General features: G+C 36.9%; 1 protein-coding gene across 3 annotated transcripts; it reads right to left on the bottom strand.

Moving 5' to 3' along the window:
- Positions 1-593: 593 nt before the first annotated feature.
- Positions 594-12,630, bottom strand: LOC123878849 (cardioactive peptide). 3 transcript variants are annotated; one of them, XM_045926219.1, is made up of 6 exons: positions 12,546-12,630; positions 10,935-10,948; positions 2,786-2,897; positions 2,445-2,523; positions 1,998-2,059; positions 594-1,231 (listed from the first exon to the last, which is right to left on the bottom strand). In XM_045926219.1, the coding sequence occupies exons 3-6, from the start codon at positions 2,858-2,860 to the stop codon at positions 1,073-1,075; spliced, it is 375 nt and encodes a 124-aa protein (XP_045782175.1). In that variant the 5' UTR covers positions 2,861-2,897; positions 10,935-10,948; positions 12,546-12,630; the 3' UTR covers positions 594-1,072. The 3 variants fall into 3 exon arrangements, with proteins under 3 accessions (XP_045782175.1, XP_045782172.1, XP_045782174.1); XM_045926216.1 differs by lacking the exon at positions 10,935-10,948 and having other exon boundaries at positions 12,535-12,630; XM_045926218.1 differs by lacking the exon at positions 10,935-10,948 and having other exon boundaries at positions 12,539-12,630.
- Between the last annotated feature and the right edge of the window lie 4,673 nt (positions 12,631-17,303).

The following is a 17,303-nucleotide window of genomic DNA, read 5'->3' as shown; positions in this document are numbered from 1 at the left end:
CAACAGTTTTATGGTATGAGTAAGTAGATGCAAGGTTTGGCATCAAGTGTAAATGCATAAAAGTATTACATTCCTTAAAATAAAAAAAATATGATCCACTTACTTGAATATTGCATCCATTATTGGCAGAAATTTTACAACACTGATTTACCGGCGCTCGTGTGGTTCACAAAAAGCTTATGGGACAAAACAAAGTAAATGAAGTCATTGTTATGTTCCTCTAGCATGGCATTGAAAACAAACCACTTGACTTCACCTCTTATTACAAGGACAGGGCCCGAAAGTTTAAACATACGAAATTGGGTGACATATGGCACCGCTAGGCTATAATGGGTTAAATGTAATATTTTTCTTCAGCGTAGTATTTTCCATGATAATAAGTATATACTTCGCTTGGTCAGTAAAACCATAGCATATTATATCATTTAAAATATCATCCCATTTCTGCTTTATCACTTTGCCCAAAAAAAAAGTATATTGTATGATTTAGATGTTTTACTGGCGATCGATTATATTGTTCTACTTGATTTTTTTATATCTATTATTTAGAAACGCAAAGGAAAAGATTAGTTAATTTTATGCGTCAATTTAGAAATATTAGTTATTTTATGCAACAATTTAGAAATGCTACGGAAGAGATTAGTTATTTTACCAACCAATTTAGGTACATTACGTAAAAGATTAGTTATTTTATGTGCCAATTGAGAAAAGTTACGGAAAATATGAGTTATTTCGTGAACCATTTTAGATGCGATACGGAAAAGATTAGTTTTTATGCGCCAATTGAGGAACGTTACGGAAAATATGAATTGTTTCATGAACCAATTTAGATGCGATACGGAAAAGATTAGTTTATATGCGCCAATTGAGGAACGCTACGGAAAATATGAGTTATTTCATGAACCAATTTAGATACGATACAGAAAAGATAAGTTCATGAACCAATTTACATGCGATACGGAAAAGGTTAGTTATTATGCACCAATTTAGAAACTTTACGGAAAAGATGATTTATTTTATGAACTAGTTTAGAAACGCTACGGAAAAGTTCAGTTAAAACGCTTCGGTAGTTTTACTTGCGGTACGCTTCTCTTTGCTTCCTCCTGGCGATTTCAGCGCTCGCTTCTTGGATCGCTTCCCAGAGCTTTGCTTCGGAGAGGATCTGGCGGGACAGCTCTTCGATTGCGTTGTCTGATTCCATTAGAGGTACGAATGTATCTTCGTCGACGTACTGCAGATAAAGTACAAGTGTAAATAACACCCCCGACAAGTGAAGGTTACAGTAACTAGAAAAGAGCTGATAACTTTCAAACGGCTGAACCAATTTTCTTGGATTATAGCTAAGAACACTCTCGATCAAGCCACCTTTTAAACAAAAAACACTAAATTAAAATCGGTTCATTAGTTTAGGAGCTACGATGACACAGACAGATACACAGATACACACGTCAAACTTATAACACCCCTCTTCTTGGGTCGGGGTTAATAAATAAAATAACATGTAATTTAGTAAATATATGTAGTATAGAAGTAGGCGTTATTTTGCAGAAGTCCATTATATACAAAGTAACCAAAAACTTGATTTGCTATAATCCACCAAACCAAAGAAATCTGTATGGTGCAACATGCAGCATGCGTCAAGAATGCATTTTTCCATGCAGTGGGAGGGCGCGCGGTGCTTGTCGCATGCTGCATGTTGACGCCCGCGGCTTCACCCGCGTGGATTTACGTTTTTAATAATCCAGTGGGAACCTTTGATTTTCCAGGATAAAAAGTTGCCTATTTCAATTTCCGGGACGCAAGCTACCTTGAACCAAATTTTCATTCTCCTTTATAAAAAATAGCCTATGTCCTTCCCCGGGATATAAGCTAACCCTGTACCTACCAAATTTCATCAGAATCGGTTAAACTGTTGGGCCGTGAAAAGCTAGCAGACAGATAGACACACTTTCGCATTAATAATATTAAGTATGGAAGTATGGATAGATAATACTGACTTGTCGTTGTCGCACTAACTCTGGTATTGGCCTGGTCGGTGATGAGCGTTTTCGACCACATCCTGAAAAGTAAAGACAGAATTTATGGTTATAAAAAACCAGTTAAGCTCGAGTTGGTCTTGCCCACCAAGGGTTCCGTACCATCATAAAAGATTATGTACTTTTTTTATGGCGGCCATTTTGAAATTTTTATTATTTTATTGTCATAGCGACAATAGATACATGCTGTGAAAATTTTATCTCTTTACTTATTACCTACGGTTCATGAGATAGGTACTCTTGTCGCCCATTGACAGACAGACAGATATATGGCTGGACAGACAGACGGACGAATAGCAGTCACCTTTCGGGTAGGTACTCTACAAACTGGCGAAATTCTTCATCCCGGTATTACAATCGTAGTAGAATGCTATTTCTATTATCTTATTGTGAATTCTGTGGTCCTACCTGTGAAAGCATTACAAAACGGCCTCTTCTTTGGTGCCACCATAACTTCATCACTCATTCTCTGTTCGTAGCCTTGTATCTGAAATTAAAAGATTCAAATATTAAAAGAAACTATTAAATAACCTGGATAGGTAGGTCAAAATTAAGCTAACTAACTAACTGTAAAACTACACATTTCTAAGGAAAACTGGAAATTTGTTGGTTTCCGCGATGGACCAGCAGGTCAAAATATATTCTGATTCTAGTAAATATGATGTCAATATGATGAAAAAATACATAATTATGTACGAAACCCTAAAAGAGCGACGTCCGACTTGCACTTGGCCGTTTTTTTAACTTACCGAAGCTGAGTCGCAAAGGTCCATAGTCAGAACAGCTAAAAGTAGCAGCAACGAAACGCGGCATGCGGCTGACATGGCGGGAATTTTGACAGCTAGGAGCAAGATGGCGGACCTGGAAAAAAAAAATTGGTTGTCTGTAAAGTCGGTTTACTGACGATAGTTGAACGTGACAACAAAGGCCGATTGTGCTTCTTTGTCGCTCGTTCCGCGCTCTCGCTTGCACTTCAAGCCTTACATGGAACGCCTCAGAGCGAGGTAACGCCGCATGAGTCATGTTTTTTCGTGCGTGCAGCCGGCTCTATCGAATTATAAGACGTTGTCACGTCAAAAATTGGTCAAAATTTGTCAACAATTCTTTCATAATAAGAACGGTCTAGGGCCTAGGCCATAGTCCACCCAACTGACTAAGTACGGATTGATTATGGAAAACTAGCAGGCATGCAGGTTTTCCTCACGATGTTTTCTTTCACCGCTAAGAGGGGTCTCTCCGTCACTCGCTCCATACAAATGTAGTTCGTCTCTCATTGGAATACTAACCAATCATACTCAATGGAATTTTGTAGAAACGTTCCGGGAACTAATATCTATGCCTGTGGTTTTCCAGATTTCCGTTAAAATATTCGGTTTCAAAGTTACGCGGTCTTAAAAATTCACATACAAATCTTTGAGCCCCTGTAATTTTAAAACTACATATTTTTAGAAAAATCTAAAACACCACAGGCACAGATACCTATTAGTTTCTAGAATATGTCTGCAAAATTTCATGGACTGTGGTTGCTTAATATTCAAATGAAATTGGAACTACGATTGTATGAAGCGAGTGACGGAGAGAGCCCTGTTAATCGCCAGACCACTATTGAGCTATGTGTTTGACCTGTATGTATGTATGTCCGTTCCTATGTATGATCGTAACTACTCAACGGCTCAACCGATTTTGATAAGTAGATAAAGATGCACTGCAAACCGCAGTGAGGGGTTTTTTTTTTTTTAAAAATTAAAATATTAACTTCTGGGTGGTTCTGTCCTTTTAATTATACTAAACCATTGAGACTTTGCAGCTCTTTTAATTGAAGCAAATTGACGAACTCCTCAATCGAAGTGTTTAAAAATACAGTGAAATTAAGAGAAAATTTGATAGAAATTCCGTAAAACAATTCGTTATAACTTGTAACAATTAGAAGATAGACTCGCTAATTCACAAGACAAATATTATTTGTACGAGCCCTTATACCTAAAGGGACAAACTCTTACTAACTAAATAATAGAGTCAACTTGTTAAAGCCTAGCACACACCACTGATAATAATAGTCGGATCCGACACCGCTTCTCTACGTCTTACGACACCGTAGCTCATGAAAAAGTTATATTATACCAGCGAATCCATACTAATATTATGAATATATTAATATTAAACACTGTGTGTGTCTATCTATCTGTTACGTTTTCACGCCAAAGTCACTGTCATATTAACCTAAATTAGCACACGAAATACAAAAATTAAAAATTATGAAACACTATTTCTTCATTTTCAACCGACAGCCTTATTAATTATACCAATTTTCATGGTTATATAAAACTTGAAAAAGGTGGGACTTTCATATCTCCTATTTAACACCTTTAGGTGTGGAATTTCAAAAAAACCTTTCCTAAGCAAAAATTCTGTCGATATTTTGTTTCAAGTTTCAGACATAAATAGTTCGTCTGCGTTAGTACTCTGGTTAGATAGTGACTTGTTTTTATAATCGAATTAAGTACAACTTTCTAGTCAGGAATCCGCTAAATTAGAAATCTTAACCCATCTTTTAGTATTAGTAGGTATTTCATTAACAAATAAAATTAGTATTTTCAATTTTTAAAGATAAAGATCCCAAATAGGGTATCATAATATGAAAGGGATTACTTGCACATTTTAAAACAGATTTTTATTTATTTTTATGCATAATAGTTTTTGATTTATCGTGCAAAATGTCTGAAAAAATATCCGAGTACGGAACCCTCTGTGCGTGAGTCTGACTCGCACTGACTTATTTTATTAACCCCCGACCCAAAAAGAGGGGTGCTATAAGTTTGACATGTGTATCTGTGTATCTGTCTGTGGCATCGTAGCGCCTAAACGAATGAACCGATTTTAGTTTAGTTTTTTTTGTTTGCAAGGTGGCTTGATCGAGAATGTTCTTAGCTATCATCCAAGAAAATCGGCCGTTTGAAAGTTATCAGCTTTTTTCTAGTTACGATAACCTTCACTTGTCGGGGGTGTTATAATTTTTTAATTTACACTTGTTATTATCAGATGTTAGTGATAATAACCGGGACCGATGATTTAACGCGCTCTCTGATACACTGAGAAATCGAAAAGACCAAATTCAGACCTTTAAAATTGTTCACCCATCCTGTTACTGACTTGGGTCAACGCCCTTAATTACTAACTATAAATGCCTCTTAGTAATCTACGAGTACGTAGTACTGTGACGTCATCGCAAATATTTAACTGTAGTTAACCATAGTAGTAATAATACAATACTATTGAAGTAAGTGAACTGCCCACTCGAACTACTAGAACAAATAGTTTTCTCATCAATGTAATTCGGCAAGCCTCTCCCAAAATTATATCGTAAAATATGTTTGTTTATGACAATATTGCATGTAATATAGTTTTATTATGCATTCGCTAACTACGTCATACTACATACGTGTGATAAGATAAGATACATTGTAAAATGACTTGTACTGACTGACTGGCTGACTAATCTATACTATAATAATAAATAAAATTGGAGTGTCTGTCTGTAATTTCGAAATAACTACCGCATATTAAGGTCATATGGTTATTTGAACGATACTATAACTGAATCACACGTTTTTAAAATTTTTGTCTGTCTGTCTGTCTGTCTGTTTGAAAAGACTAATCTTGGGAACGGCTGAACTGATTTTGACGGGATTTTCACAGACAAGTAGAGAATTGACCAGGGAGTAACATAGGCTACTTTTTTAACCGACTTTCAAAAAGGGAGTTGTGTTTTTCTACCTATGTACACTAAAATCTCCGAGATTTCTGAACCGATTTGCGTCATTTCTTTTTTAATCGATAGAGGAACTTTGCGACATTGTTTCATAAAAAAATTTGGATTCCAACTCTCAATCCTGATGCTGCAGGGGATCTGACCAATCCACGCGGGCGAAGCTGCGGGCATCAGCTAGTCTATAAATAAAAAGTGTAAATTAAAAATTTATAACACCCCCGACAAGTGAAGGTTACAGTAGTAACTAGAAAAGGCTTGATAACTTTCAAACGGCTGTACCGATTTTTCATGGATTATAGCTAAGAACACTCTCGATCAAGCCACCTTTCAAACAAAAAAAACTAAATTAAAATCGGTTCATTAGTTTAGGAGCTACGATGCCACAGACAGATACACAGATACACATGTCAAACTTATAACACCCCTCTTTTTGGGTCGGGGGTTAATAAATAAATACATTTTTTTAATTCAATTAAACTTTTACCACTACTTTTGGACCGTCAAATGCATCTACCACTGGTTCAGAATGCCTTTCCTACCGAGAAGAACCAATAAGAAACTCGGCGGTTGCTCTATCAATGCACAGCCTAAACGGTGGCAAAACTTAAAATGTTGACAGTAGGCCCATTTATTAATGTAGGCACTCACTATTAAATAATAACCACGACAAATGGAATAAAGAGAAACGATTGGAACCTCTAAAGACGGTCAGCCATCCATCTAGCGACTTAAATCAACGTTGCTTAGCCAGCGCTATTGACTGATTTGCACTCTCATAGCTAGGCCACACATGATACGTCCCTGAAAATCTTACTTGAAAACTAGTCAGATATGAAGAAAAACCGGCCAAGTGCGAGTCAGTCTTTTAGGGTTCCGTACATATTTTTTTTTTAAAGAATATTAGCCATTTTAATCATGACTAACATTCCCCTTTCCCATCCAACTAAGCGTAAAGCTTGTGCTAGGAGTGGGTACGACAATAGTGCAACGGGTGGGGTTTGAACTGACGACCTTACGGAATTCAGTCCACTTCTATAACCGTTGAGCTATTGAGGCTTTTTGAGTGTACAGTACATATTTTGGGTGTATGAAATAATTAATTTACGAGCTTAGACATTCCAACCGGGAAAGAAAAACCCCAAAAATTATTCCTTTGTTTTGGTCACAGCTTACAAACTACTTTATGAATCGTTTTATAATAATAGAATAGAATATATTTTTATTCGAGTAAACTTTTACAAGAGCTTTTGAATCGTCAAAATAATTTACCACTGGTTCGGAATGCCGTTCCTACCGAGAAGAACCAGCAAGAAACTCGGCGGTTGCTCTTTTCAGGTGTTCAATTTACAATATTTCGAATTCAATACGTAATATATCGAAATTTCGTATTCTTAACTAATTCTGTTTTGTTTTTAGTTTCGGGTCAATGTTTTACAGTCTACACTAAATACTAAAATTTCAAGTTTGTACTTAACTCACTTTGTCTACGAGCTAGAGACCTGTGACACGCGGACAGACAGACAGATAGACAGACAGCAAAGTGACATTAATAATTCGTTAATCGTTCGTATCTAATAATTTGGATACGGAACTCTAAAAAAGTGCTTACCAAAGAAAGAATCTTTGAAGTAGGTGAGTAGTGACGTCACAAAAAGGCTTTCTGCTGAAGTGCTGAGCCCTTCACACTGATTTCAACTTGAAAATCGCCATTTTGTATTATTCCTATGAACTACAATGAAACTATCTCTACGTATACTTGCCGATACCCGTGACTTTACCCGTGTTGGTTTAGGTTTATTAAAAATCCCGTGGGAACTCTTTGATTTTCCGGGATGAAATGTAACCCATTTCGTCTCAGGTACTATACCTATAAGGTATTTGTGTAGCCGTCAAAAGAAAGACATCAATATAAGGACACTATCACGTTATTAACAAGTAAATAAAAAAATTTACAACACCCCCGACAAGTGTTTACAGTAACTAGAAAAGAACTGATAACTTTCAAACGGCTGAACCGATTTTCTTGGATTATAGCTAAGAACACTCTCGATCAAGCCACCTTTCAAACAAAAAAAAAATGTACAATTAGCATATTTTCGTCTCCTGGATGCAAGCAATCTCTTTAGGTACCCGTCAAAATCGTTTTTAAAGGGATGGGTCGTGAAAAGGTAACAAACAGATAGACAGAGATATGTTTGATTAAAAATCCTATAGGAATTTCGAGAATTCCAGCCTTATTTTTTGTCTATGTTATAAAGGGAACCTCGGTGCATTTCAGCTTTCTACATCAAAGCTTTTGGGCTGGGCGTTAAGGTCTGAGGAGCCAGTCAGGACTTTTTACTAGTATTAAGCATTATTTTCAAAAGGTCTATGTCTAGCCGTGGACGCATACAGGCTAATGGATGAATGATGTTTACTTGCCTTTATTATCTTGTACCTACTATTTAAGTATAATTATATACTTAACTTAAAATTTAAAAAACCTCCGACATAAAAACCTCTATAAGAAAACTAGAAAAGAGCTGATAACTTTCAAACGGCTGAACCGATTTTCTTCGATTATAGATCAACTCTCGATCAAGCCACCTTTCAAACAAAAATAACTAAATTAAAATCGGTTCATTCGTTTAGGAGCTACGATGCCACAGACAGATACACAGATACACACGTCAATCTTATAACAACCCTCTTTTTGGGTCAGGGGTTAAAAATTGCAATAATTTTAGATCAAAAACCTGTTTAGAAAATTACAGTAAAGAGGACTACACTTTCAACCCCCTATTTTACCCCCTTAGGGGCCGAATTTTCAAAAATCCTTTCTTAGCGAATATCTACATTGTCTACGTCATAATAGCTATCTGCGTTCCAAATAGCCCGATCCGTCTAGTAGTTTGAGCTGTGCATTCAATCAATCAATCAGTCAATTAGTCAGTCAGTAGGTTAGCTTTTTTTAACCCCCGACCCAAAAAGAGGGGTGTTATAAGTTTGACGTGTGTATCTGTGTGTCTGTGTATCTGTGTATCTGTCTGTGGCATCGTAGCGCCTAAACGAATGAACCGATTTTAATTTAGTTTTTTTTGTTTGAAAGGTGGCTTGATCGAGAGTGTTCTTAGCTATAATCCAAAAAAATTGGTTCAGCCGTTTAAGAGTTATCAGCTCTTTTCTAGTTTTCTTGTTGAAAAGAAGGTTAGATAACCGTTAGGTTCTTAATATTATGTCAATTGACAAATGTCAAGCTGTCAAGATGGACGTTGCCTAAAGACATAATTATTTATTTGAAAATGATGTTTAGGAAAACTTAAATACTTTGGATCGTCGGGGGTGTTATAAATTTTTAATTTACACGTCTTGTTATTTATATTTGTATACGACTATTAGCACTAAATTAGCAAACTTACCAAATTTAGTGGTCAACAACCTTTTATTAATGTCTGTAAATGAAAAGTAACGTGTACCCCTCAGCCTTTGAGGATATCACTTGTTTTGACATTTGTACACGAGTTAAGAACTTGGGACATGAAATTCTAAATTAAGTATTTTTACACGCCTTAGGGCTCTCATAAAGGATGTAAAATGTTGGAAACCTGTATCCAAAAGTCAAAAGTTAAATCTGTTTGAACCCCTAATCAAAGTGTCACGGTTATTTTTGTTGTAAATACTCAACAAGTGTAAATTAAAAATGTATAACACCCCCGACAAGTAAAGGTTACAGTAACTAGAAAAGAGCTGATAAGTTTCAAACGGCTGAACCGATTTTCTTGGATTATAGCTAAGAACACTCTCGATCAAAGCCACCTTTCAAACAAAAAAACTAAATTGAAATCGGTTCATTAGTTTAGGTGCTACGAGGCCACAGATACACACGTCAAACTTATAATACCCCTCTTTTTGGTTCGGGGGTTAAAAATAATAATTTCCATTGTATTATCGGACCATCTAATAGAGAGCCTAGTATGTCAGCTTCGATCCTAGTATATTTCGAAATTCATGCGTTTTAAAAGCAATTAAGTATCACTTCTTATAGGAAGTGATACTTAATTGCTAATTCCCCGATATATCGGGGAAGGAAAACATCGTGAAGAAACCTTTTTTTTAATTGAGATACAAGTTAGCCCTTGACTGCAATCTCAACTGGTGGTAAGTGATGATGCGGTCTAAAATGGAAGCGGGCTAACCTGGAAGGGTATGACAGTTTTTATTAAACCCATACCCCTTTGGTGTCTCCATTCCAAATTTTACCCAAATCCGTCAAGTGGTTTTTCGTAAAAGAGTAACAAACATACACACACACACATACACACGAACATTCGCCTTTATAATATTAGTGTGAAGTTTGCTATTGAAATATCTACCCTAGCCTGGAATTGAACCCGGGCCCTCCAGTTAAGAATTGTCATCAAATACAAATTTTTCTCATTTTTCCCTACATTAGACTCATCCCATGAATATTATGGATTCTCTAATGATTTTTTAATCGTTAACCATGGTTACATCTACTGAATTTAAAGTAGATTAGATGTCTTGCATTAAATGATGCTTTCAATTGTTTACAATACGAATTATTTTTAAATCCAGTGGTTATTTTACCCATACCAATAAACTGGTCAAGTGCGAGTAGGAATCGTACACGAGGGGTTCCGTACCATTGTACAAAGTATACCTAGCACTTTTAGAACACACACTTATAAAAAACCGGCCAAGTGCGAGCCAGCCTCGCGCACTGAGGGTTCGTACTCGGGTATTTTTTCCAACATTTTGCGCGATAAATCAAAAACTATTATAAGTACATAAAAGTAAATAAAAAAATCTGTTTTAGAATGTACAGGTAAAGCCCTTTCATATGATACCCCACTTGGTATAGGTAGTTATCTTACTTTGAAAATTAAAACACATTTAAATTTTTTTTTTAATGATGTAACCACAAATTCGGGGATTTCAGATTTATTCCTGTACCTGTGCTGTAAGACCTACCTATCTACCAAATTTCATGATTCTAGGTCAACGGAAAGTACCTATAGGTTTCTTGACATACACGACGGACGGACAGACAGACAGACAACAAAGTGATATAAGGGTTCCGTTTTTCCTTTTGAGGTACGGCACCCTAAAAATTTTTTTTTTCCTTTTACTTATGCTTTAGGACCTATGATTCGCGACAGGTCGAGACGGCAATCAGAGTATGAGGCAGGGGCACGCTCTGCACACCCGCACGTCACCCGCACTATCCCGCATCGGGCTGTGCGGGTGTGCGGGTGGTCCCCACTACGATTGCCATCTTGACCTGTCCCGTATTATACCTACTTGCCGAATTTCATGATTCCAGGTCAATAGGAAGTACGCACCCTATAGGTCTTCTTGACAGACACGACGGACAAACAGACAACAAAGTGATCCTATAAGGATTCCTTTTTTCCTTTTGAGGTACTGAACCCTAGAAATGCGTCTGTCTGTCTGTTACCTTTTCTTAACTCAACTGATTTTGACGAAATTTTTGTGCAGGAATAGCTTGTATCCCAGAGACGGGTTTAGGCTGCTGTTTATCTCAGAAATGAAAGAATTCCCACGGGATTTAAAAAAAAAAAAACTAAATCCACGACCATGATCTACTTAACACTATTCATCATCGTCATGAATCAACCCATCGCCGGTCAACTACAGGTCTCCTCTCAGAATGGGAAGGGTTTGGCCATAGTCCATCACGCTGGTCAGACTTCACACGCCTATGACAACAATATGCAGAACTTTTAGGCGTGCAGGTTCTCAGGCATTCGTATATTAAAAACGTTCAAAGAAACAAGAAACTTTAGGTTAGTACCTACCTATTAAGCATAAAGTAACAAAGAACGTAGACGAACTTACGGACTTCGAAAACATTTTTAATACTTATTTCCGTTTTTAATTTCAACTTTTATTACGAGTGAGTATAACGTACTATGCATTTCAAATAAGAAGGCCATTATAAATAAATAAATAATAAGTTTAGCGGATAGGCCGTAAAAAGATAACAGACAGACAGATAAACAGACACACTTTCGTATTTATAATACTAGTTGATACCCGCGACTTCGTTCGCGTGGATGTAGGTTTTTAAAAATTCCCGTGGGAACTCTTTGATTTTCCGGGATAAAAAGTAGCCTATGTGCTAATCCAGGGTATAATCTATCCCCATTCTAAATTTCAGCCCAATCCGTCCAGTAGTTTTTGCGTGAAGGAGTAACAAACATACACACACACACACACACACACACACACACACACACATACAAACTTTCTCCTTTATAATATTAGTGTGATATAGTGTGATTGCTAGCTGATGTCCGCGACTTCGTTTACAAGGATTTCGGTTTTTTAAAATCGCGCGAGAACTCATTGATTTTCCGGGATAAAACGTAGCCTATGTTACTCTCCGTCTTTTTGACTATCTCTATGCCAAAAATCAATTCAATTGGTTGCTTAGTTAGGGCGTAAAAAACAAACAAACAAAGACACTATTCCACTTATAATATTAGTAGGTATAAATTATATAAATGGATTAACGTGCCACGCTTAATAGTCTCATTTAGTGACAGAAAGGCCATTTCATTTTTTACGGAAAGGATCAGCCTGGCTTTCCAGCGCGGAAATGCAGCCAGTATTCTAGGCACCATTCCACGCTGGCATGATTTTAACAGTGATGAGGCTAGCTTTAAGTTTTACTCTAACATTTACAATTAAAAAAAAATTACTTACCTACTTTTAACGTCAGACGCAGCAACAAGCACTAATTAGTTTTAATTTCTTTGTTTTAAAAAATGACTAGATTACGTCTTGCCTAGATCGGGAGTCGAACAGGGAATGCACTGGTGGTGGTTCAACACGTTTATATATAGGGGTTACAGCGGCGGAGAACGGGCTAGGGGCATGCGTAGAGTCGATTGTTAATAAAAACCTCACAACCTTATATGTTTTTACCCGGGTTTTTTTAAAGAAGTCATGCTAATCATGAATAATACTCCCCTTTCCCCTCCAATTAAGCGTAAAGCTTGTGCCAGGAGTGGGTACATAATAGTGCAACGGGTGCGGTTTGAACTGCCAACCTTCGGAAGTCAGTCCGCCCCTCAACCGTTGAGCTATCGAGGCTCTTTAACCGAATGTTTTTTACCCGACTACGGCAAAGCCAAAAGGCGGGATTATGATTTTAGCAGTCTATGTATGTATGTGTTTTGATGAATGAGGTGTCAATCAATTTGTTATTATAGACCGAGTGATATAGACTACATTTTATATGAAAAAAATCTGACCTGACGGCTGTTACATCTAAAAAAGCGGGGAGTTTCCAAAATTTTTTTTGCTATTGAGTGGGATATCAAATCAAAGAGCAAAAATTAAATATAAATATAGTACAATGTTAAAATACACCAAGTGACAGAAATACAATTTTGCAATATCTATCGCTATTTATTGGAAGTTCGCGGGTAGTAGTAAGGGCTTAGTGCTGTTTAACCGTGTTTCAAATCACAACGGTATCAACTTATAAAGTAGTCTTCACTTCAAAATAAACTCAAATCATCCAATCCAGTATTACGAGTTTGGTGGTATTAGGTAGCGTGTCCACACCATCAAAGTCTCAAATAAGGATTATTTTAAAACTATGTAATTAATAAATATGATTCAGTTATTTTAAAAAACGTGTAGAATATGAACACTAAATACATTGTTATGCTACGAAATGTTTTATTTTGTTTTTATTATGATTTTTTTCCATACAATCCAGTAATCCGAACATTCCAATAATCCGTCACCCGCTAGTCTTCAATAGTGCCGGATTAGTGAGATTTTACTGTAAGATATATGTATGCGTCGTCTCCACACCACTCGTGTTCCCAAGCCCGCGTCCCGCTGTGCGAAGTACACAGTTCTAGGGCCTGTACTATACCTACGCACTATGTTTTATACCTTATTAACTGCAATAACCCATAAACTATAATAGTGCCCAAAATATTCCAAACCAAATCGCCACTTTACTAATAACTAGGTTTTCCCGCCATTGCCCTTGAATCTTTCCCTGCGTTGAAAAGAGCAACCGCCGAGTTTCTTGCTGGTTCTTCTCAGTAGGAAAGGCATTCCGAACCAGTGGTAGATGCTTTTGACGATTCAAAAGAACTTGTAAAAGTCTAATTGAATAAAAATATTTTGAATTTTGAATTTTGTCGTATTCCTCACTAGCCGATGCTCGGGACTTCGCCCGCGTGGATTTAGTTTTTTCGAAATCCCGTGGGAACTCTTTGATTTTCCGGGATAAAAAGTAGCCAGTGCTAATCCAGGATATTATCTATCTCCATTCCAAATTTGAGCCAAATCCGTCCAGTAGTTTTTGCGTGAAGGAGTAAACATACGCACACACACACATACACACAAACTTTCGCCTTTATAATATTATGCAGCCAGTATTCTTGGCACCATTCCACGCGGGCATGATTTGTATAGTAATTAGATAAGGCTAGCTTTAAGTTTTATTGTAATATTTTCAATAAAAAATATTGCTAATAAAAAAAAAAAAAATTAGTGTGATTGTTGAGAGTCGTAAACCCTTTTCATTAATCACATAGTGGTAGGAGAAAATTTTGTTTTTTTAAACCGGCCAAATGTGAGTCAGACTCGCGCACCGAGGGTTCCGTACTAGTTATTTTCGACTTCGCTCGATAAATCAAAAACTGTTATAGATAAAAATAAATAAAAATCTTTTTCAGAATGTACAGGTAAAGCTCTTTCATAATATAATACCCCACTTGGTATAGTTATGTTACTTTGAAAATTGAAAATACTAATTGTTTGTCCATATGAACACATTTTTTTTTGTGATGTGAGATAACCACAAATACACGGTTTTCGGATTTTCTCCTTTACTTGAGCTCTAAGATCTACCTACGTACCAAATTTTATGATTCTAGGTCAACGGGAAGTACCCTAATAGGTATTCTTGACAGATACGACAGACGGATAGACAGACAGACAACAAAGTGATCCTATAAGGGTTCCTTTTTTCCTTTTGAGGTACGGAACTCTAAAAAGAGCAACTGCTGAGTTTCTTGTCAGCTCATCTCAGTATTATCTGTTTTCCTAACCAGTGGTAGAGTCTTGTTGTAGTTGTAGTTGTCTAATAAATTAATTTTCATTTTTAGTATGGTACTAGCTGATACCCGCGACTTCGTTCGCGTGGATGTAGGTTTTTTAAAATTCCCGTGGGAACTCTTTTATTTTCCGGGATAAAAAGTAGCCTATGTGCTAATCCAGGGTATAATGCATCTCCATTCTAAATTTCAGCCTAATCCGTCCAGTAGTTTTTGCGTGAAGGAGTAACAAACATACATACACACACACACACACACACACACATACAAACTTTCTCCTTTATAATATTAGTGTGATGGTAGCTACGTCGTAGCGGCTACGTCGCGTCGTAGCTTCTTAAGGTGACCATGATACTAGGGCTTGAAAAACGGACTATTTTGCAGTTCCGGAGTCGGTTTTGATGCTCAGCTTTTTTAAGTCCGGAGTTCCGGAGTTTTGAAGCTTCATTGAAAAAATTGAATGTGAAAAAATATTACTTGCAGTTAAATGGATGTTCGAGTCTGTTAAAAATGAAATAAAACAAGTTAGAAAAAACCGGTCAAGTGCGAGTCGGACTCGTATACTAAGGGTTCCGTACCACATCATACAAGGTATACCTAACACTTTTATGTAGAGCACCGCAAGTTAATAACGGACTGCGCCATCTATATGTGATTTAGTAAATTAAATTTTTTGTGGAATTTTTTTTTTGCGTGATATAACCACAAATTCTCAGTTTTCGGATTTTTTCCATTACTTGTGCTATAAGACCTACCTAATTGCCAAATTTCATGATTCTATGTCAACGGGAAGTATCCTATGAATTTTCTTGACAGACATGACAGACGAACAGACAAGCGGACAGACAAGCGAACAGACAGACAAAGTGATCCTATAAGAGTAATTATAACAAACATACACTCAGAATTTACGTCTTTATAATATTAGTGTGATTAGATTATGGGCGACTGTCTGACTCCGATGAATAACTGCATAATATAGCTTGTTTCGATTGTTACACGCTCCGTAACATTTCTATGCCAATTTTAAATTCAGTGTCCCACAGAAACCGGAAGAAAGGTTTTTTAATTGAACCATAAAATAAAACGAAAGTAGGTGGTTCTATTTATATTATTTAAATAGTAATAGAATACGAAAGTAATACGATAAAGAAATCCCACAAAGACAACTTTTTAAACTTTCCGTTTGTTTATAGGTGTGTAATTACAGGCAAAAGGTACCTAATTTTTAGGGTTCCGTACCTCAAAAGGAAAAACGGAACCCTTATAGGATCACTTTGTTGACTGTCTGTCTGTCTGTCTGTCCGTCCGTCCGTCCGTCCGTCCGTCAGTCGTGTCTGTCAAGAAACCTATAGGGTACTTCCCGTTGACCTAGAATCATGAAATTTGGTAGGTCTTATAGCACAAGTACAGGAATAAATCTGAAAACCGCGAATTTGTGGTTACATCATTTAAAAAAAATTAAAATGTGTTTCAATTTTCAAAGTAAGATAACTATACCAAGTGGGGTATCATATGAAAGGGCTTTACCTGTACATTCTAAAACAGATTATTATTTGTTTTTGATTTATTGTGCAAAATGTTGGAAAAAATACCCGAGTACGGAACCCTCAGTGCGCGAGTCTGACTCGCACTTGGCCAGGTTTTTTTTATAAATTCTATTCATCCTCATCGCCGTCACTTTCAACGAAAGATGTCCACTGCTGGACATACTAGGTCTCTTGTAAGAATTTCCACACGCCACAGTCTTTGTCTTGCGCCGCCGCCCTACAGCAGGCAGATTCTAGAAGGTCTATGGCCTAAACACGTCTTCTCATACTGAGAGGAGACCTGTGCTCAGTAGTGAGCTGGGATGGAACGACCATGATGATGATAACCGTGGGAAGTCGGGGGAGACAGCTAGTGTTACTTATAGATACCTATACCAGAGTGAACGAAAAGAATTTAATCACGGAATTTTTGTAGGAAACAGGCCAAATCTAAAACCGTATGTCACAATGTCAGAAAAACGCGCGAAAACTGGCAGCCATGACAGTTGATGTAAAAGTACGCATATATTATATCTATGATAACATCTAGCTAGTAAACTAAAATAAAACTGTACATTAGGTATCTATAGGTTAAAAAATATTATAAAGGCAAAGTTTGTGTCTATGCGCGCGTGTGTGTGTGTGTGTGTGTGTGTGTGTGTGTGTGTGTGTGTATGTTTGTTACTCCTTCACGCAAAAACTACTAGACGGATTGGGCTGAAATTTAGAATGGAGATAGATACCCTGGATTAGCACATAGGCAACTTTTTATCCCGGAAAATCAAACAGTTCCCACGGGATCTTTAAAAACCTAAATCCACGCTGACGAAGTCGCGGGCATCCTCTAGTATTTAATATT

The sequence above is a fragment of the Maniola jurtina genome, chromosome 26 (genome assembly GCF_905333055.1).
Source record: "Maniola jurtina chromosome 26, ilManJurt1.1, whole genome shotgun sequence".
NCBI lineage: Eukaryota > Metazoa > Arthropoda > Insecta > Lepidoptera > Nymphalidae > Maniola > Maniola jurtina.
This window is presented reverse-complemented; position numbering and strand designations above follow the sequence as displayed.